General features: G+C 40.2%; 1 protein-coding gene across 1 annotated transcript; it reads right to left on the bottom strand.

Moving 5' to 3' along the window:
* Positions 1-1,033: 1,033 nt before the first annotated feature.
* Positions 1,034-22,079, bottom strand: rbms1b (RNA binding motif, single stranded interacting protein 1b). Its single transcript, XM_086220122.1, has 13 exons — positions 21,798-22,079; positions 16,836-17,017; positions 14,142-14,200; positions 12,494-12,585; positions 8,365-8,522; positions 6,338-6,417; positions 5,743-5,858; positions 4,867-4,916; positions 4,679-4,766; positions 4,457-4,507; positions 2,213-2,323; positions 2,031-2,111; positions 1,034-1,896 (listed from the first exon to the last, which is right to left on the bottom strand). The coding sequence occupies exons 1-13, from the start codon at positions 21,846-21,848 to the stop codon at positions 1,825-1,827; spliced, it is 1,191 nt and encodes a 396-aa protein (XP_086076248.1). The 5' UTR covers positions 21,849-22,079; the 3' UTR covers positions 1,034-1,824.
* Between the last annotated feature and the right edge of the window lie 1,182 nt (positions 22,080-23,261).

The following is a 23,261-nucleotide window of genomic DNA, read 5'->3' as shown; positions in this document are numbered from 1 at the left end:
AAACCTGAAGGAAGCGGCTGCATGTGGGCCAGCTGTACTGAGCACGGCGTTTGGTCTGGAAGAGCTGGCTGGACTTTCTAACCAGCCTAAAACAGAGGAGAGTGAAAACTCTGAGGTAGATATCTGGTCTGACAGGAGGACAACTTAATCTAAAGCTCTGCTTCAATCCACTGTGATCAGAAATAAGAAGAGGACAACAACATTTGTTTGCGCCGTATTAGAGAAATTACGGTATCATTCTAACTCATGATTATGTTCCATTATCCAACTTAGCATCTGTGGCGCGTTGTTGTGCAGCTATATTGTACTTATACCTGTACAAACTGATCAAATTGTCAATCAAAATAAAAGAAACCAACTATTTTGATAACCAATCAATCATTTCTTTCTTTTTTTTCAAGCAAAAATGTCAAACATTTGATGCTTTCGGACTCTTGTTCGGATTTGAAGAGAAACAAAGGTTTTTTTTTAACTCTTGGCAGGACAGCAGAAGCACTTTGAACGCATCCTTTTCAGTTTCCAGGAGTATTGAAGAGCTTTTTTTCTTTTTTTTTTTTACATTTTCTTGACCTTTTATACACTGAAGAATTGTCAGGTAAGTGAAAATCCTTGGTTGCAGCACTTGAAAAAAAATAAAATAAAATAAAGAATGAATATGTACAAAAAAGGCACACAGTTCCAACTGCAATCTCCTTTGAAGAGCCACTCATGTCCTGGTTAAAGACACAGATGCTACTGTATGTCCTCAGTATGCTCGCTGACAGTCTTTGGTGAAGGGGACGACAATAGAAAGTGCCAACTTCCTATCAAAGAGTGAGGTACAATAAAATACATCTGCTCCTCTCATTGAGAACTTTTCTAAGTTCTATACAAGGCTTTGCTGAGTTTACACAATCTTAAGTCTGCGTGTTCCTGTTTTCATGTCAAATAAAAGTGAGAAAAGACACACTCCATCAAAACAAACAACAATTTACATCAGCCAAATAAACAACACACAACCAAAAAACATACAAACATTTGCCCCCCCCCCCCCCCCCATCCCACCCCTCCATGTTCAGTTTGAGCTCCTGTACAAGTCATCAAGAAGGCAAGATTAAAGGTGATCTTTCAGCGTTCCAACATCCATAAACGTGTAGGGTCTTCGTTCTAAATAAATATTACATCCGATAAAATCCGCAGATGTGGAGTCAATACATTCAAATCAATTTTCTCTAATATTCGTACTACTTTGCAATTAGTTTAGGGTTTGGGGAAAAGTAAAAATAAAATTTAAAAAACCAACAACAACAACCAAAAAACACACATTCCAAACCAACTTTTAGCTCATTTCCAACACAGCAACTTCTTTTTCTCTTGGTGATCTGAACAAACGAATGTGTAGAAATTATTAAGGCAAATTTGAATCGCAGAATCAATCGAAAGCACAAAGGGAAATCACATTACAAGACACAGAACACTTCACCATAGCAACACTCACACAGCAAGCACAAAACACAATCGAAAAAAAAAAAAACCCTCTGGAAAAAAAACAAAAGAAGACATTTATTATCATGCAATTTGAACAACTAGTAAAATGATTCTTTCTTGTATCCGGTGGCAATCTTTGGTAAAAAATAAACATTTTTCTAGTATGAAAATAAAACTTTTTTTTTTTCAAAACTGGTTCTGTATATAGTTAAAGTGAGATCATTTCTTTGCAAGTCTGGATGAATGATACTGAGAAATAGTCTCACTTAACCAGTTGCAGTGCACAAGAGTGAGAGAGCTCCAATGTCCGTTGTAGCCGTGATTGTTTTCAGCTGGAGTCCAAACATTACCTCAGCACTACTTGGTTTGCTGGTAGGAATACGGGGAATGGTTGCCAGATGTGTCCACTTGTGGCCCGACGCCATTTTCCTGGAAGAGAAAATATAACGCTTTTTAGCCCACAATATCTGCTGTTGTTAATGCAAATGAGGCAGTAGTGATGATGATGATGATGATGATGATGATGATGATGATGATGATGATGATGATGATGATGCACGTACTTCCACATTAACAGCTGCTGTCTGCATGTGTGCGTACTGAGGGATGTAAGCTCCTTGAATAGGTCCGTTGGCTGCCATGAACTGCACAGCAGGGAAAAGCAATAATATAAAGTCAGAACTGATCATTTATAGTTGAATTATTAAAATCTTGCTCTCAAATACTGTGTGAACTCATTCCTCACCGTTCCTGCACTCCCTAGAGAGAGGTGACTCATCTGCTGTGCCAGGGGGGTCATCATGGAGGCAGGCTGCAGTGACATAGACGGGTCCATAGAGGGCGATATGACTGTACCCTGCAGAAGCAGATGAGAGGAACTATGCAGACACAGCAGGTACAAAGACATGTAAAGGTAGACTTTTCTGTCGAGTTGTGTCATATCATGTCATATCATATCTTATCATATAATGTCATATCATGTCATGTCATGTCATGTCATATCATATCATATAATGTCATATCATGTCATGTCATGTCATATCATATATCATGTCATGTCTTATCATATCATATCATATCATATGTCATATCATATAATGTCATGTCATGTCATGTCATATCATATCATGTCATATCATATCATATCATGTCATATCATATCATATCATGTCATATAATGTCATGTCATGTCATATCATATCATATCATGTCATATCATATCATGTCATATCATATCATATCATGTCATATAATGTCATGTCATATCATATCATATCATATCATGTCATATCATATCATGTCATATCATATCATATCATATCATGTCATGTCATGTCATATCATATATCATGTCATGTCTTATCATATCATATCATATCATATCATGTCATATCATATCATGTCATGTCATGTCATGTCATATCATATCATATCATGTCATGTCATGTCATATCATATATCATGTCATGTCTTATCATATCATATCATATGTCATATCATATAATGTCATGTCATGTCATATCATATCATATCATGTCATGTCATATCATATCATATCATGTCATATCATGTCATATCATATATCATGTCATATCATATCATGTCATATCATATCATATCATGTCATATCATATCATATCATGTCATGTCATATCATATCATGTCATATCATATATCGTGTCATATCATATCATGTCATGTCATATCATATCATATCATGTCATATCATGTCATATCATGTCATATCATGTCATATCATGTCATACATCACTATCTAAAGATTTGTACTGTTACAATGAAAATGTATTTTTACATTCCCATGTGCTTATCCTGCATTTAGATCATGAATCCTGTGAGTTTAAATGTTTGCATTTTCAAAGGAATTTTAATTTGTCACTTAAAAACTTTTTTTCCCCCACAAACAGCTGCTAATATTTGCAGTGCTGTTTGTTTCAAAGTTCCATAAAACTAATGAACTGTTTCTCTTGAAACCTGGGAGGGTGGAGCATGGGCCAACCAAGAACCTGTTAGTTTTTCAGATCAGAATAAAAGGGCTGATCACCTAGATCACTTTTTAACTTATTTATTTAATTTTGGTGTATTAATTGGATATCTCAGAAACCAATGGATGGATTTTGATGAGTTTGGCAGAAAGATGGAGGATCTGGGGAGGATCTGGATCAAATCATTGATCCTGGATCCTGTTCTGTTGTTGACAGGAGATAAACTAGTGGTGGTATTTTTCTCCTTGCACTTTCCTACAGCCCCCTAGTTTATTTGATGATAATCAGAATAAAGTGTTACACCTCTGAATCAATTTATTTGTGTGTTAAACTGCTGATGTGACTTGTGGCCAAGTGTTATATTACTGCTTTTAACAAAAAAAATGATCATGAAATACTCGAATACAGTCTTAAATCTACACCCTCCGCCTCTATTGCTCTGCATGGTAGACTGAAACCTCAGGCGAAGATCCCCTGAAAAGGATACAGCAGGATACAAAGTCACAAGAGTTATGTGGAAAATCTGGATTAGCGGTGAAGACAGGCATCTCCTGCCCACAGCAGAAGGTGAATCGTCACAAGTTGAGCAAGTTGTCTATAAGCATCTTGGCCGGCCTGATGCATCTGTGCTGGCTCATTATCAGAGCAAGATACGACTCTTCTCTCTTTCTCTGTCTCTCTCAATTCACACCCATCTGTTAGGATCTATTTGGCGTCTGTCATCAAACACACAGCTTCACGTTGCTTCTCCAAAACAGTCTTTTTTAAAAATTTCTATACAAACACTTTAGTACTGTAAATCCTCAAGGACCGGTGTCACCTCGTGTTTAACTCTTCCATATTGTGCTTGTCTGTTTACAGAAAAATGTGTCTGTTGTAACCACAGCGGGAATGTTTGGATGAAATTGTCCAAAAAAAAAAAAAAAAGGCAAAAAGCAGTAAAGAGAGTGTGAAAAAGAAATCGAAAAGAGATTTGAAGATCTTACAGGGTGCTGCATGATGTAGGGTTGGTGAGGCATCCAGGATGGGTTCTGGACCTGTAACACACACACACACACACACACACACACACACACACACACACACACACACACACACACACACACAAACAAAATAATGATAAGTGTGATTAACAGAAATGTATCAACTACCTCCAAAGCTGCACACAACATTTGCGTATGTCAAGTCTGGGAGGGAAGGATTCTGACTTGGTACGCTGAAACTGGAGACATGTACGGAGACATGGACGTCTGAGCAATCATCCTGTTGGAAATACTGTACGCTGGTGGGAAGAATCTGTGCACACACACACAAAAAAGATGATACAGTAATTAGAAAGAGTGTAATTAAATATTGTGACCACAAGAGTGCAATCTACTCTGATGTACTGGCTTACCCGTTCTGCATAGCAGCTGCACTGGGGTCATATGTGAGGGTCATTCCAGTCTGGTGGAAAAGCAACATGAATGCAAAATCACCTCAGGCGCTCAAACCCGAAAGAGCAGGAGGCAACCATGATAACATGAGCTCTCATTTCAGCACTTTCTTGACATTTGTCATGTTCTCCATGAATCATCATACAACAGTTTATGTGCACCTGAGGGTTGTACAGGTGGGAGGTTGTATATGGTTGTAAATAATAAGAACTTACACATCAACTATACGAAGGAGTCGTGTATTTTTTGTGCAGCATCAAGGATATCGTCCAAATGTAGCTCCAACATTCACTACAGTTTTGATGTTTTCAACTATCTTTGCTTTAATGAGTTTCATCAAAGCGGATACTTGTGGAACTAACCTCATCAAGCTCTTAATGTAAAGATGTCAACCCTATAATCCAACCGATAAGAATTCACCAGTGAGCTCGTTGTTACTGTTTACATTCCTCCAAATGTAAATGAAAAAAAAAGTAGTGTGTGATTTTCTGCCGTCTGGCATGAGATATGCTGTAGGCTACAAGCAGACTGCAGAGCAGCTTCTTTTTCCTCAGACTGCGAGACTCCGTAACTCATCCTCCACGCTCCAGTATAAAGAACAGTTTGTTTTTATTTCTGTGAATTCATCTAGATTCTCTTTTTTGTGAGTAGCAAACATAATTTTGTTTTACAAGGTAAAGTGAGTGAATAAATGGGCCCAGAAATGATTAAAAAAAGCCAGTATTTTAGAAGTTGAGGAACAGCTACTACTCCCACTTCCTTGCCATCAGCCATTTCGACCTCTCACCCCTCTCACCCCTCTCACCCCTCTCACCAGGAGGGACGGACCCACTTACCAGTCTGGAGTCCCCATCTCTAGGCCATGCCCGCCCATTCTGAGCAAATTTATTCTGACTTTGTCTCTTTTTCTGCCCACCATCAGCAAACTTGCACAGCAAGGGTTCAGAGGGTGCTATAAAGAGATATGGAGGGAGGGAGGGAGGGGGAGAGAGAGAGAGAGAGAGAGAGAGAGAGAGAAGTCATGTTTCTTCTTCAGTCATTCACTGGCAGGGCTGGGAACACGGACATTTAATTTGGCAGCTGTGGAGCTGTAATCCCCTCCCCTTCCTAACGGAGGCAAGGCCAGGGGAGACTATTTCTGTCTAATAATCCAATTAAAAAGCTTAGAGTGGGAGTGGAGGCCACACAGAGCAGAGCAGAGCCTCTTAAGGCTGCGTTTATACCAGCTCTTTCCCAGCAGACTCTCTGACTCCAGCTGGAAGCAGGAATCACTCGGCTGACCACTTCATGCTGCCTAGACACTTTCACACGATAAGGTCATTATTCAGCCAATCCTGTCAATTCTCTTTCACACACTCAACAAGATCATTTTACATGTTAATTCTGCAGATGGACCCAGATAATACAAGATGAATACACAACACGTTTTACCTGGAACTCCAGCAGGCGTCTTAATAAACTTTCCATTGAAGTGAGAAATGACGGCATCGCATTTTTCTGTTGACTCCATCCTGAAGTGATAAAAAACACAGAACATGACAGCGATACATTCAGTAAGGAGGATGAGCAAATTCTCTCTGAGAACGGCTTTACTTTTGGGTGGGTGGAAGTTTCACAACACAAGAATTTTAGCAAGATTTTTAAATGTATTGCGGAATCGATAGATTTGTTACCATATTCACACACATTTGGGGGTTTAGGCCTCACTCCTACACTGCTCTATTGAGTAGTTTTCTTTGGAAAATGTCTTTGCGTAAGGGGAAAGGCCCAGTGAAGAGACAGAAGAAGAGCCTATGACTTTTTTTGGAGGAGACTGAGCCCGAGACTTCACTCTCCTAGCTGGTGCCTGATCACCTGTCTTTTGCTTTTAAAAGAGTTCAAGCCCTACTTGCCAAGCACAAAAGACCAACAAACTGCCAAGGAATGGATCTGCGACCTATTTGTCAACAAACCAAGTGAATCCAGCATGACTATGCAAGAAGAAGATCAACTGCTGGAGATTGCAAATGACGGCGGCCTTAAAGTTACGTTCCAGACATCAACTCTGCTGGTGTTCTGGATTAAAGTGACGGCAGAAAACCCTAAGATCGCCACAACAGCACCGAAAACCCTGTTGCCATTTCCAATATCCTATTTGTGTGAAGCAGGGTTTTCTGCAGTGACAGCGACCAAAACAAAATTACGGAGTAGACTGGACATAAGTAGCCATTACTCCTAGATGGGACTGTCTCGTTGCAGAGGAACAAACTCAGGGCTCCAACTGATTCAGCGTTGTAGTGAGTTAGATTTTTAAAGCCCTTCATATTTGTTTTTGTGATGCATCTTATTTTGAAGGCACGTTTAAACATTACCATAGCGACCACGGTGTTACGGGCAGAGAGGATGTTACTTACAGTATGTTATGCTTTTGTTGCCATGTTACGAGGACGCTGGTAATAAAGTTGCATATGAGTACACAGTGGATTCACATTTATTACTATATTTAGAAAAAACACAGTTTTTATGCTGGTTGTATCATTTTATTTTGTTGAATTTATCTGCAACACCTTAAAGGCCGGTCCATGAAACTATTGTCTGACATTAAACCGGTCCATGGCGCAAAAACAAGTTATGGAACCTCTGGTTTCAAAGGCAGGTTTTATTGCCCAGCTCCCCCCTGCACTAGGAGCAGTCAATCAGATCACATGTTGTGATCTCAGGCTCCAACGACCATCACAGAGCAGATATAAAAGAGTAGTTTAATTAAAATGGCTTTCTAAACACACAAGTATCAATGGCTGGGCAGGGGAAGGCCAAGCAGCCCTGAGTACACAGAACAGTACAGTTGTTTCATCAGTTAACAACTTGCCTTTCAGGTATTTCAGACAAAAGTCAAGTCATGCAAGTACAACTAGCGGAAGCCAACATTACCACTATAATTAAATCAGCCAGTCATTGTGAAACTATCTTTAAAGGAGAATCTCTCTGCCCTGTTATTAACAAAATCGATGTGTGTTTGGGATTGAAGTCTCTTCTGCAGCGACGTGCAGAAATGAACTGTTTGTAATGCAATGGAAGAAGTATTTGAGGTATTAAAATATCATCTGTAGCTGTTTTTGAACAGTAGCTTCACTTTTAATACTCTGTTGCCTGATGGTGTGAAGAGGATATCATTATTTGTCCCTTGTCCACTGCGGTTTCACTGGCTGGTTTGTTCCTTTTTTTTTAGCTGCATAAAAGACGCCTCTTTTAGTCCTGGGAATTAATTTACTTTCATGCAAAATAGCACACGCTCCAATTTGCTCCCAAAACATTTGGAAAAGGTCATAAACCATACATGTACTGAATTATTTCCTCATCATAATGATGTGCAAAGGAGAAGACATTGTATCAAGAGACAAATATCTGTTGAAACTGATGACTTGCTGAAATGATTGTGCATTCCCATTAACCCTATTAACACAAGTGTCTTATCTGACCTGGCAAATCCCACTCCTCTGCTGGCTCCGCTGGAGTCCCTCAAGATGCGTGTGGACACGACCTGGCCAAAGTGCTTCAACATGTTCTCCAGCTCCTGCTCATCCATAGAGAGAGGCAAGTTGGAGATGTACAAGTTGGTAGGGTCTTGTTCTTGTTGCTGCAGGGGGAAAGGAGAGAGATGGAGAGAGGAAGCCAGAGGAAATGTAATTATAGAACAGGAAATGTTTAAAACACAAGTGGAAAAACACAAACACATTGAAGGTGAATACAGGACATAAGACACTCAGTCTACGCCTGGAGACATTTGACTGGAAGGCTATTAGAGGGTGTAGGGAGGGGGTTAGTGTTTCTCTGCTTATCTCTTTTCTTCCTTTTTAGACATAGGTAATTAAAGGTTCCCTATGAACACTGGTAAACAGAGTTGAATGCAGCCCACGCTAGCTGAAGGCTCACGTCAGCTGATTTCTCTCTGTATTTTAATGGTGTCTGCAGAAACATGAGACCTAGCTACAAGTCCCCGGGGAGCAGGCCACTCGCCATTAATATTCATCAGTTTTATGTTGCAGTCGGAGCCAGATGCAAGGATGGACTAAGAGAAAAATCAACATCGCACAATTAGAGGATAATGAAGGAGCCACTGCGTTTGCTGCAGCACAACACAGGGATGGCGTTCGATGAGAGGAAGTGGTTCTAAGGACAGATGAGAGGAGAGGCCAGAAGAGAGGATGAGGGTGCAGGGACGTGTTTCAGCCCTTGGGCTTTATGCAGAATTAATTACACAGAAGAAAGCAAAAGACCTACAGTAACACGTTTTCCTTCTTTCCACAACGCGCACACGTGTGCTCATACATGTGCTCATACATGTGCTCAAATAGTTTCCAAAACAGGAAGAGCTTAGCTCTTATCCTGTGTCAATAAAATCCCCCCCAACTGTCAACACAAGAAGCTGTTTTTACTCATCATCAATGTGCAAGATACATTTGGACCCTATCAATTTTATATTACTCATAAATATAACTTGGGTCTTATTTATAGAGGGTTAGAGAAAAGGTGAATACTCACGTTTGTTTATGTACAGAACATTTTTTCTGGGTATGACAAGTGTACGTCGGATGAGAAACTTGATGTATAAACACGCGGTCTTGAGTTCTTTCTCTACAATCATCGTTAAGCAACTTCTTCACAATGAATTCTCAATTTCATTCACATGATAAAGAGCTTAATTTACTTCATCTTCTTTTTATCAAATAAAGTACCAGTTAGCCAAAGAACAAGTTACCAAGAGCTTGATATTTGAAAATGAAATAGTCATCATATTTGATTCATTGCATGAGAAACAGAGGGAGAAGTGTGTATTTTTTCCCTCTGAATTAGATTCAATTACGGAATATCAGCTTCCTATTTGGGTATTGTTTGTTCCCTCCTCCTAAATTGGCAGGTCAGTTGTATAAGCCGGCAGCTTTTTGACCTTCTCTTGACAAATCGCATGTTTTGTCATTTAATGGATATTTTGCATTATGCATTTCGTATGTGGAAGACAAAGAAAAGAAGTTCAACTGAAAGCTCCTCTGTCTCCTCTCAAGTCTGCCTCTATCATCCCTTGAGAGAACTAAGGGAAACTGATTGTGTGTGAGACAGCTCATTGAGTCCAGGATCAGATATACAGCAGTGACATAATGCCAGTGCCACCCGTCAGACACGTACTGTCACTGTCACATGCTGGTGGTCTAATGAGGAGATGTGCAGCTGTTCGAGGGAGAGCTCTTCGCTTTACTATGGCCTAAGAGAGTATGAAAATGCTGTACACATATTATGATTTACTGCAAAAATTCTGTTTTGCACCTATAAACTTATAAGGTTCATTGAGATTACCACAGTCACACCTCAGCCTCAGAAATGGTTTCCTCTAGAGCACTGGAATGGTGGTGATGAGGGAGGGGCAGGTGCTGCTCCGTACTTAACCCCACCAAGATAATTCTTTACCAGTACAAGAAGCAATATAAAATAATAAAAGAACTCAGACAGCACAGCCATCCTATCAACCCATCACAACTGCATGATATGCTAATCTGTCTACTTTGCCTTAAACACAAACCTAATACTGGATTCAAGTATCACAAGTCTGTAATTGCAATACCAAGGTGAAAAGAACAGAAACTCTTCCTATGGTGCCTTCCTCTGATATAATAAAGATGGAGAGCTGTCAATGGAAGCCTGCAAAGACTTTTTTTTTTAAAAAAGAGGGGAAAAGACCTTTGTCCCAAGAGTCCATTAGGCCCGAGCAATCTTCAGCAATAGCGAGAATAAAGCTGGAATGAAAGGCTGACACTTTACAATGGCAGTGACCTTCCACAATAGAAAGATTAAACTTAGCAATGTCCCTCAGAGCCGCTCTATTTTAATTAAAAAGTAAAATGGGTGCACAGAGGCATGTCAAGAAGCTCCACAGATCCCCAGACAGGGAAATGAGGCCAAGGGTTCTTGCTCAGTGCTGTATGGGAACTAATTTCCCCAACTGATTCCTGTTACCATAACAACACACAAGTATTTACTTCCTTTTCTGGAATCAGAGTCAGTGTCAGTACTGCAGCCCAACTTTGAAACTCTTCGCCTCAAAATCTGTTGAGAATACATACTGCTTTGTTTGTGGTGCAGTGAAACCACTCCTACTTGTACTGCTATTACAACATATTTGCAGCATGGAGCTTGGTTTGCTTGGTTTGCGAAAGTTAACACACCATATTCCAGAATATTGTGTGAATGACAAAACTATCTGTAACGTCACAACTGAAGCCCTTCTTACGCCTGGCTGGGAGACACGTACATATACACACTATACAAATGTGTCAGCAGAAAGGATGTGACACTAACAGGGCAGCATGAATCAGAATGACGTCCCGTGTTAACAACGTATCCGAACAAAATATGCATACGCTGATTCCCGAGCATAAACTAGTAGTTACAAAGAAAATGTGACTGATAACGTCCTTAAATGGGACACACCCTGCGACGTCCTTCTCCATATGAGCACCACATCATTCAGTGGCGATGATAATGAGATATCACTGATGGATTAAGGGTTTGTGTCATTAATTAACAATGCTGATGCTAGAAATAGGTCTGAATGCAACGACAGCTGTTTTGGCAGGAACCTTGCAGCCTGTGAAACTATACCTAGTTCCTGTCAATGTAAAAGAAATGGCAGCTTATTGATGTGACAGCGGCTGATGTGTTTACATCAGTTTGTGGCTGATTGTGCTCTAAGACATAACCAGACGGGCATATGTGACTTGCAATTTTGTAAAATGAAACCATGAGTACAGAGAGCTGTTGCAAATTTTGGCAAAGTTCAATTAAACTGCATTGCTTTTGAACATCTGGGCCCAGGTCCAGCAGCTCTGAATACTGCAGGTGGAGGGTGCAAATGGTGCTGATGCAGCAAATGTGCACCTAAATAACAGAGAAATAATATTAACTTTGTGATAAACACTTAATCCATGTTTTCACAGTTTTCTTTTCTTCTTTTTTTTAACATCATCAGTGCAGTGTAGCTGTAGATGTGTTTTGTGCACTCACTCTTGGCCATTCTCATTTCTTTACCAACTCACTATTTTTACACCTTCAGAGACAGATAGTTGGACAGGATGTACCTAAGTAAATAAAACACAATGTGTCATTAACTTGTGGTTACGTCCTCTATTATTTGTGAGCTCCTCCTTTAAATGAATGTAGAAAGAAGCACACCTTGTATTCACTTCCACAAATTGCATCTGCGTGCACAGAATATTTGTGAAATTTGTCACATTGTGAACCGAAAAAATTCTGAAATGAACCTTGGTAAACCTGCAGTGTGCAAAGAGTCCCAGACACATGCATCCACGTAAAGACAAGTGTTTAACTCTTTCTAGAGCACATGCTTCCTTCAAGATACCTGTCATTGATCTGTGTCAGTCTATAGACAATGTGTTTTGTTTTTGTTTTTGTTTTTTTTTTGGGGGGGGGGGGTTGGTGGGGGTTGGGGGGACACACCCTGCAGCTAAGGATTCCTGTCTTGCTACTTAATGGCACAAGGATTTAGGATGAGTTGTGAGGATGAGATATCAGGATTAGATTAGACTGAATCCTCACCTTTGCCATCTGAGCTTGGACACCGGCGGTCTTGAGGGCAGCCACAGCTTTCTGAGCTGCAGCAGGGCTGTCAAAGTCCACAAAGCCATACCCTGAGGAGACAAGCAGGACCGTTGAAGGAGCCACCACAGATACCATATTGATGGCCAGATACCATATGCTACTCTGAGGGTTTGTAGATATGAAGTTCTATTACAACAAAACACTGCGTACAGCTAATTATTAAGTGTTACCAGAACAACTGCAATGAAAGTCTTCTGGAGGACAGAACAATATTCTTCCCAAAAGAGTGCTGTGCCACACATCAGCCCATTATCACCTGTAGGTGATAAGTGGGGGTGGGAGTTACAGAATAACTCACTGTGCTGACATGACACTACGATAAAGTGATAATCAATATATTGTAAGACAATTCATCTACAGTACATCAAAATATATGTGTACCTGCAGAAGACCAAAACACGCAATGCAGTGAACAAAGAGATTAAATAATGTGAATAATGTGATGACTAAACATGTCACAATGGCTGCAGAGGAATCAGTTTATAACACCAGCTGTGCTTATAAAATATCAATGGTTGGCACTGGTGCACCAATATCCTATCAAGAGTATTGAGATATTTTGGAACATGGAAATATTTTTGCCCTACCCTTAGAGTTCAGTGAGGTTTGATCAAGAGTCACATGATTGTCATAATCTTCTAATCATTTAGTGACCCTTGCTTTCTCTGTTTCTACACAAATTTATTCCTACTTTTCCTTTATTTTGTCACTCGTCTACGGGTCTACAAATGTATGTATGTTTTAGTGTGCATGTGTGTGTGTGTGTGTGTGTGTGTGTGTGTGTGGGTGTGTGTGTGTATGTGTGTGTAAGAAGAGGCCAAAAAAAGCGCTGAGGATGCAGATACCAGTGTGATGTTCATGGCTCAGGTCAGCTCTTTGTTCTGAGGGGTACAAACAGGGTGAACCCATAGTCCCTGGCCCCTACTGAGGCTACTATTTTTAGCCTATTCAAGCTGAATAATGGCGAATATGTCAGAGCACTTTCAGCTGTGAGGTCAGTCTCACAGGTACTCACATTTATCATGAGAACCCGTCCCTTAATTATAATTAGTCTGAGTCAAATAAAGAAGTTTTGTGAAACAAAATGAAGTTATTGTATAAGTCATCTCAGGCTTCTATTTAAATTCATTGTCTCCCTTCACTGAGAACTTTCGATGAACTGGCATCTGTCTAATCCAGAGGAGAGTGACAAAGCATTCTCTTAATACCTATAGAGAATCACTAAGTCTTTAGTCAGCTGGGCAGTCTACTGAAACTGGACCAAAACCAATTGTCAATCAAGAGAAAGAGGAGGAGTCTACCAGTTCTTCCCAGGAACCACCCACAGCAGTGACACACCAACAGACAAGGGCTTAGCCTTAAAATAACATGAGCTGGGAGGCAGCTTTAAGCAGCCTGGCTGTCTCTTTCCTGACTTTCCTGGATCATCTGAGACATCTGAGCATAGCTGCTGAATGACATGAGTGTTCAGACACTTAGCTACTACCATTTTTGGGAGGGTGTAGAAGTGGTCTTCTCTCACATAGTGCAAGCTTTCATAAGGTTTCTTTATATTTAGAACAAGTGCAGTATCAACTTCACACACCTTTACATTTGTTTGTGGTCTTGTCCAGGATGGCCTTTGTTGATACAATTTTGCCATACCTATGGGAGAGGCAGAAAGACGAGGGGTATTGTTAGCTGGATTATATACACCAGACGGAGCTAGCTGTAACGCACACACAGAGGGAGGGTTAAGCAACAAATCTATGACATCACTGTAATGGTATGTAACACAGGAAGTGGTTTCCATGTGGTGCTGAAAATCCCCACCATATGAGTGGAAAGTTAGACAGTCCCTTGTTCTTGCACCAAATAAAAAACAGTCTCAAACAGAACTAGTCAAAAAAACCAACAAACTCATATCTCTATACGCAGAATTATATGGACACTCGGTTCTGATTTGAGTACTACTTCTTCTTTTCCTTTTCTATTCTGAAAAAAATGGTGATCAGTTGGTGAAAAATTCATTGTCAATGGCAGTCTTTTAAAACAGGATTTAAATGCAAACCTCTACCTCACTAAACGCAGAGGTTCTAACAGATGACATTCATAAATTTGTTTTGGTTTGTGACGTGTCATGGATTAAAAACTAAGGTGAACCTCGTCATGACAAGGATGCAGACTAGATAGTGGGCCTGATTTCTTATGGTCAACAGCTCATTTTGCCTCAAGACACACACAGACACACACAAACACAAACAAAAGTGTCTTCTATCACATAATGGAACTGTCTATGCAAACAGACTCACACATTCTGCTCCATGACCCTCAAAGCGAATCAAGTAACTTAAACTGCCCCGTAGACTCCAATGTTGGTAGGGTTTATGTCTCTCTTAAGTAGGTAACACAAATAGAAACATTTTACCTGGCTTTTTTACCTCATTTCTGACGCCACAATCATCACACATTCATCAAAGTCTGCAGCAGGGTTACACAAAAACTGACAGACTAACAGTTAATTCAGTGGAAGGGTGGAGCCTGAGCAATGGAAAACCCCATAAAATTGTAGAGCAGAGCAGAATCACGAGATACATGCACCAAATGATCATTTAGTTGGGGATTCAGCGAACTGTTCAACTCCTGACCTCCTCTGGACATCCTTTGGAGATGTAAAACAGGGCACACATAGTGAGATATTCTGTGAAAGACATAATCAGCAAAGACTATGGGAAGTGATTCAGCAGCAGCAAGTGCAGTTTACAGCATCCTAGAATAAAGGAAACGGACAAAGAGCACACAGTAATAATGGAAGTAGCTGCAGGTTCTGTTTAGGCAAGTGTTCTTACTGGGGGAGGTGCGGATAACCCTAAACTCTCAGTGGCGCCTGTACACATGCGGGCCAAGAAAGGGAATGTGACAGTGCACATTAATGCATTTCTTGATCCAGGAAGACACCACAGTGGGGCTTATAAAAAGTTCAATCTTCAGGGAAGAAGATCAGGAATTCTGCTGCGAACAAAAGGGAGGTTGATGAAACTAGTGTTGTTAAAGGCCTAGAGGTTACTGGACTGGATAACAGCAACTCTCGGGATCTCCCAGGCATACACATTTAGAGGATGACCATGGCTGTGCCAACAGGAACGCCCCGCAACAAAACGATATCAATCAGATGCCTCATTTAAGAAATGTTCCACTGGCTGCAATTAAACCTTAGATTAGAGTTGCTGGAGTGTGGAGGAGGGACCTATCAAAACCAGACTTGGCTGCACAATTAATGAACCATTACGAGGAAAAAATGTCAACAGGATATCAGTTGTGAAACTTGATGAGCTGTGGGAACGGTAGTTGAAGACCGACTCTGCTGAGTGTGTTGGCCATGATCCTTCAGGAGAAGACTCTCTTGGATTTAGGCCTCAGACTTGTCCAAATTGGTTGATGGCCAGTATTACTTTTCAAGGAAAAGGGACTTCATATGCCTGAAAATAGAAGTGTTGCTGAAATGCAGACACTGAGCCAAACGGACATTAAGAGATTCAATACGAAGAACAGCATCTGGACATCTGACATTATCTTTGGATGTAGTGACGAAAGAAAATGGTTTCTACCGCATCAACAAAATGCAAAACAAAAGGTTGACTGTTGTTTTATTCTGAAACAAACTGGATAGACCTGAGCAGTACCTTGATGGGAGTCTTGGCTGGATTCCAAAAAGAATCTCAACCTTCACTGCAAACACTGAAGCAATGTTCCACCAGGTAGGATGAAAAATAAAATGTTACAATACCTGTTCACTATGGTGGTAGCTAGACAACAAGGGGGAGGGGGGCCCTGCTATTGTATCATTTTGTGTGGTATGGTGTGATGTGGTTTGGTAGGGTATCATCCTCTATTCTCTCTCCTTGTGTGGCCTTCAAGATCAGCTTTCATTTTCAGTTGAAGCCTGCAATGCTGCTGTATTTTCATAATATAAAATAGAAATAGATGTTTTACCTTTCTTATGCATGGGTCCATAATTATTCATCTTTTTGTAAAAAGCAGACGATGTTAAATCCATTTCAGAGCATTTCGGACCAGAGTTAATACATTATTGACTAAATATCAATATATCCTTTTGAATTTTCACCTTTCATGACAACATACGAGTGCAATAGCAGATTTACCTCTACCTGTCAATTTTTAAAACCTTATTTGCACTTTACCAACTGTATGTCAATACTTGACTGCAACTGCAAATTGAAACTAGGCAATCAATGTCTGATCATTAGCAGATAATGATGAGAGGAAGTGTGGTACTCACGGCTGACAGAGTTTGACTAGGTCATGGTCTGTCGTTGAAGGGGACAGCCCTCGGATGTAGAGGTTTGTTTTGCTGAGCTGCTCCCAGCCTGCAGTGCTACTACTGCTGCTGCTGTTATTGGTGCTGCTGTTGATGCTTGGGCTGGGTGGAGCCATGGGGTGTGACGATAAGGTAACAGGGGGCTGGAGGAGAGAGGGAATCATGTCAAAACTAGGCCGAAACCAAGTTCAAAGTGGGTGGTAATTCGAATCAGATTTGTTCCAGTTAATCTGACAAAGAAAAACCACAGAAGTCAACCATAGAAACTGTTTGGAAAGGGACAGACACAAACAAAAAAACTTGGGAGAGTGATTGGATGAACAATCTGGGTGGCATGCCTCAGAGGTAGAGTGGATGTCTAGCAACCAAAGGGTTGCCGGTTCAATCCTCACCCCTGGTGACCATGTTGAAGGGTTCTTGAGCAAGATACCAAACCCATAATTGCTCCTGATGAGTAGGTTGGCGTCTTGCATGGCAGTCTTCACCAAAGGTGTGTGTGTATTTACTCTTTATCTGTCTATCAGAGGCAAAATTTAACCACTCAATGAAATGATCTGACATAGTAACCAAAGGTAATGTGTAGAAGATTGCAAACGCCTTTTCCACGGAGAAAAACCTTTTGTGTCATTCTAATAATATGATATAACTGTTGCTCACGTAACGACTGCTACAGCAGCATCTACACTTGTCGTTTCATGAGCCACCATTGTTGTTTTAAGTAATTAAGCAATGCTTAAATCCATGATTCGCTGATTGGTCTGAACCACAAGATTAAGTGATCATGCTACATCATCTGAAAAGAAAACAAACAGCTGTATACAGTTGTACTGTGCCAAATTTACCATGTCAGGAACATGGCTCAAGTATTGTTCTCTGTAACCTGCATCTGTAACCACACCCGACTGTGATGTCACAAATATGCCAGCACAACCTGGAGTTCACATCACTGCAGCAACATGAGGAGTGGAGGAGAGCTAAAACAAGATTTTCTAGGGTTGTTAGAACATGTGATGACTGATGTTTGAACACTTGAGGCAGTAGGAAGCACTATAATTAAGTCTTTCACACCTTCTGTCATCACAAAATGTTAAAACAGGGAATCAGATCGCAAACAGTTGTTTATTACATGTACTTCACCAGCTCCCAAGAGAAATACCTGGTTCTTCAGATTGTAAATATTTCTGTGCATCATCTTATAAGTACAGCTGCCAGACACCGACACTGATTGAAGTAGTTACAGTAAAACACAACAGTTAATGGACGAGTGACGACATAGTGCAGCGCTGAATGAAACAGCAGAATCTGATGATAATTACCTCTTCCAAGGAAGAATCATTAGCACCAGACTTGCTGGAAGGGTGTACAGAGAAGAAAAGTATGATATTCTGGTTACTATTAGTTCAACTGAGAGACCAAATATATTTTTTTACATTGGGGTTTGGCTAAGGCCCCCTTGGCAGAGGTATGTACTCTCCAAATGCCCTGTTGATCTGACACTGAGTGACCCCTTGCAAATAAGCACAGTCATTTGAACCAAAGTCTACGAACACACACACACACACACACACACACACACACACACACACACACACATATATATATATATATATATATATATATATATATATATATATATATACATATACATACACACACACACACACACACACACACACATATATATATATATATATATATACACACACACACACACACACACATACATATGTATATATATAAATAAAAAAATATATAAATCAACAGGGTGTTTTGGAGAGTGCATACCTCTGCCAACATATATAAAATCTTGTTTAGTAGCATGAACATTCTTGTCAGGAAAAAACTGCTGTTGCTGCTGCTGCAAAGAAAAACGAAGAAGAAAGGAATGAGACATAAATATCAGTTTATGTATTTATATAAATTTTACAATCAAATATAAAAGAAAGCTAAAGTGGACCAGAGACCGACCAGCCCATTTGGATTGGGAATTCTCACTGTGTTGATAAAATCCTGAATTTTCCTGCATTTTAGGGGAAAAGAGGACTGACAGGACATCCTATCATTTATATCATGTGTGCAGTGAAAGAGTCAATCTCTCTCATAGCAAGTCATCTCCATCAGAGCTTTGCAGTCAGCACAATCAAGGTCCACAGGGACCTGTAGCTCTGACACGAGTGTCAACTCATGTCACACTGCCTGTGGGTGTCCAATAAGATATTTGCAGGCCAACATAAACAATAATCTCTCGTGTAATGCCACTCACCTCAACCCTAACACCCTGTAATGAGTAGCTTGATAGCTTCAGAATGCTGCAAAGGACAGCAAATATGACTTTTTTCTTTTCCAACCAGTCAAGAAAGAACACCCTCTGGTATGATATAAAACAGCTTTAGTTTATTTTCTTGGGTTTATAGGACTTGATTTGGGTTTCATACTAGATTTCAAACACAAATGTCCCGTCTGCAGAGAGCTTTCTCCTTCAGGGATTTGTGTTTCGTATCTGACACTCATTATCCCTCACAACCCCCCTTCTCAGAGGAATCTCAAGCTGAGAGGAAGCTAAAGGAATCCCAAGCATGAAGCGCTGACATGATTGAGCAACCCAAGTCTGGACGCCAGTCTAGAGGATCTTCTCTCGTGTCTCACGTGCTTTTACTTCGAAACTAGTTTGACTTACAATGAACTGCAGCTGGCTGGTGGCAGCTTGGGCCGCCCACTTTACTGTCATAAAGTCAATATCATGAATATGCTTTCATTGGTCGGTGTGAACGAACTTGTTCCACAGATTGAAGATTATCTGAGGAGGAGTCCGTCTGTACCACACACAGACAAGAAGAAAAAACACTACATGAAAAGGTCATTGAAGTATTGGTGTTTCTTACAAAAAAAGTCATCATGAAAGTGAATAATGTCAACATCTTGATGACTAGCAGTTGAGTGTGCTTTCCTGAATCCTCTGTGGCTATTCATTGGAAACACAGATCACAGATTGGACTAGTCAGGCCAAAAATATTTAGTGCAAAGCCTGTAATTACAATCTCAGACACAGCATGGTTGTTAGCACTGTTGCCTCACATCAAGAATGTCCCAGGCCAGCTGGGGGGCCTTTCTGTGTGCAGGTGAGGTTAATTGGTGACTCTAAATTGCCCATGGGCATGAATGTGAGTGTGAATGGTTGTCTGTCTCTCAGCCCTGGGATTGACTCGCGACCTGTCCAGGGATTGACTCGAACCCTCTTAAGGATAGAGCTAAGACACAGCCAGTGGAGCACAATGGAGCAGAGTTAAGAGATTGTAAAGGGAAATTTGATCGACAGTAACAGAGCCTGTTGACAATATAAAGAGGAGAGGACCAGCCTTGTTTACTGGAGTCACCTGTGTTGTGTGTTTAAGTTTCAAGTGTGGATTTCAAGTTAAAAACCACCATTTAAACACCAATATCTTCAAAGCAATATCAACAGCATATATATATATATATATATATATATATATATATATAATATATATGAAAAAAGTGAAAAGTTCCATCATGCATTTGTAATTCACCTACGTCAGTGTTATCACTTACGTCAGTGTTATTACACACAAAAATCTGTGACGTTATGGGTGTGAAATTCCATGCCAGATTATGTCTTTAAAAAATTGGACCTGGTACAAACATTCAAGACCTGGTTATAACAACTGTTCTAACAGTGCCGGGTGGAGACAGAGGGGTGTCTAGAGTGGCACTGGCTAACCCCTATACCTGAGTTGCCACCCTGGGAGCCCACATAAAAGCAATTTTTCTGTCTGTTATTTTAATGGGCAACTCATTTGTTGCCTTTTTAAAATCCACCGGCCCTAATGTTGCCAGACTGGACAGTTTTCCACCCATTTGGGTAAGTTTTGATCACACCGGGCAGGGAAAAATACAGCATGGAAGGGTGGGGGACATCAGCAGTATAGTAACTTTTTTTAACTATAGAAAGCAAGTAAAATACTTGGATTCTGCACAGAAATTTGTTACAAGGACAGTACAATCATGCCACACAAACAGCAGGTTAAGGTTACACACTAATTTTCTTTCATGGTCCATACACTCCCATGAAATAACCTTGGCCACCCCAAAAACCCAAGGCAGTCTTTTAGAAGAACTCCTTCCACAGATCCCTAAGGTCAGGCTGCATCAGATCCGTTTTTGTGTTGACTGAAAAATGAATTTCTCTGTCATTCATCTGACCAACTACTGGGATGCAGGACTGCTTAAGTGATGGGGAGAGGACTGCATCTTATCAGCCAGCTCCAGACCAGCTGAGCCTGTCCTATAATACAGGACTCCCAGTAACAGGCGTTGCCCATAGAGCTTTAACAACCGGATAACAGCGTGAACAAGAGCAAATAAGTTGAATGAAAGCTTGTGGCTGAGCAGAGTTTTACAAGAAAAAAAAAAAATCTTTGTGGCGTCGATAGACGATGTAACCTACAGTTTATAATTGAGGGGAAAAAACAAGATGAATGCAGTGTTTCTCATTGTAAGTTGAGAAAACCTGATGAAATAAAAGCATATCAAAGTCACTGGTTCTACACAAAGCGAGAAGATTAATAAACAAACGCTGGCTTTAATGTATGTGTAACAGTGAAAATGTAATGATGGCAACACAACTACTTCATTCATTAAACAACCAGTAAGTTTGTGGAGGAATTTTAGCGCTTTTCTGATATTTGGCCCAAACACACAGACAGGTTATAGGCCTGTATTTCCCCAGCACACAGCTCGAGCAGCAGGTATGTTCATAATTCATATGAGGCTAATTTGGATCACATGTACAACACAACATTGTCATGATATAACCTTGGAGTACATTTATTTGGCAGAGACACACCAATTTGGCGACTTCCATGACTTTTGGGAACATTTAGAAGTAATAAATATAAAGACAGTTACCTGTTTGCGATACGGAGTCCTTAGTGGGTTCCCAGAATTAGCAAAAATCATCCTCTCAGTTCGAACAGGGAGAGTATAGTTTTAGGCTACAAATGTCTGACAGAATACACCAAACTCCTCGTTTAAGTAGGAAATTAGCGGACATAGATCCTTTGCTTACTCAACTAAAGAGCATAAAAATAGGATTCTGTACATATTATCTGTACACATAGCCTTGTTATCGTCGTCTATCCCGCAGCAGAAGCCCCGTCCCAACTTCGGTCTCTGCCCAGCCTCGTTTGTTTGACTGGCTTCATGATTTGCAGTCAGAGCGACGCACCACAGACGCCGCTACGGTGGGAGAAACCATTCAGAATTCAGTGTAGGGGTGGAATTTTTTTTGGGGGGGGGGGCATTGCTAGCAAAATACTCTATAGCTGTTGTGTTTTTGTCTCTGATTGAGGATTGTTTCCCGGTTATATATACGTCTACGGTCATAAAGATATAACATCCGTATTTTAATATTACGGCTCTATTTCTACCTCTGTTAGTGTATTGCAGGATACATGCCTAACATTCCACCGAGCGGCTGGTCCTCCTGGTTGTAATAAGTTTCAGTGCATGTTTTTCTTAAACTGGCACATCTAGTGAAAACACAACACTTTGACACACACGATAAAGCATATGTCTTTATTTTGGTTGCAGTTATTGTTGTTAACTGGAACCAGAAAGATTCAAATAACTATGTAGGACTTTGATCGTGATGAGACATGCTGTAATGGCATTTAAAGGCGAGTAAATGAAAATGACAGCTGTCATTTAATAGTTGCGTTTTTATTATATACTGAATTGCATCGAAAGCGTTTAACTTAAAACAATACATTAAAAACAAAATTAGCAGCATTAAAAACAATTACATGGGCAGTACTAAGATATAAAAACACAACAAAACAAAAGTTATATTGCAACAGTTCAGTTAAAAGCTGAAAGTAAAATTTCTAATTACAAAATGTAAGTTTTCCCCATACATACATACATATATATATATATATATGTATGTATATATATGTATATATATATTCTTTCTTTAAGCAATACTTATACTGTTAGAATACGACTGTCTGATTTGTTGTCCTTCCCTTTGCAGCTTGCATTCGTTCACACTCCTGGTGCAATATCATCACCCCTCAACCCCCACAGGCTAAAAAAAAACCTCACCTTCAGCAAGGTACAAACAGCATGTTAAGCATGTCTTGGTCTACATCCATCATCTCAAAGCAACTTATCCTTCACCTCTGATTGCCTGGCATCACCTCTGATCTGATATCAGCCTGAAGGTGTTTTGAGCTTCCAGTGACAGCAAAAAAACAAACAAACAAACAAACAAAAAAAACAAATATCACCCAAATTTAATATTGTATTGGTCAAAGACATCATCATATACTAATTCATCAAGCCACTCGTACTCTGGAGAATTGAGGAAAC

The sequence above is a fragment of the Aulostomus chinensis genome, chromosome 12 (genome assembly GCF_037954235.1).
Source record: "Aulostomus chinensis isolate RoL2024-O1b breed Wild chromosome 12, RoL_Achi_v1.0, whole genome shotgun sequence".
NCBI classification, from domain to species: domain Eukaryota; kingdom Metazoa; phylum Chordata; class Actinopteri; order Syngnathiformes; family Aulostomidae; genus Aulostomus; species Aulostomus chinensis.
This window is presented reverse-complemented; position numbering and strand designations above follow the sequence as displayed.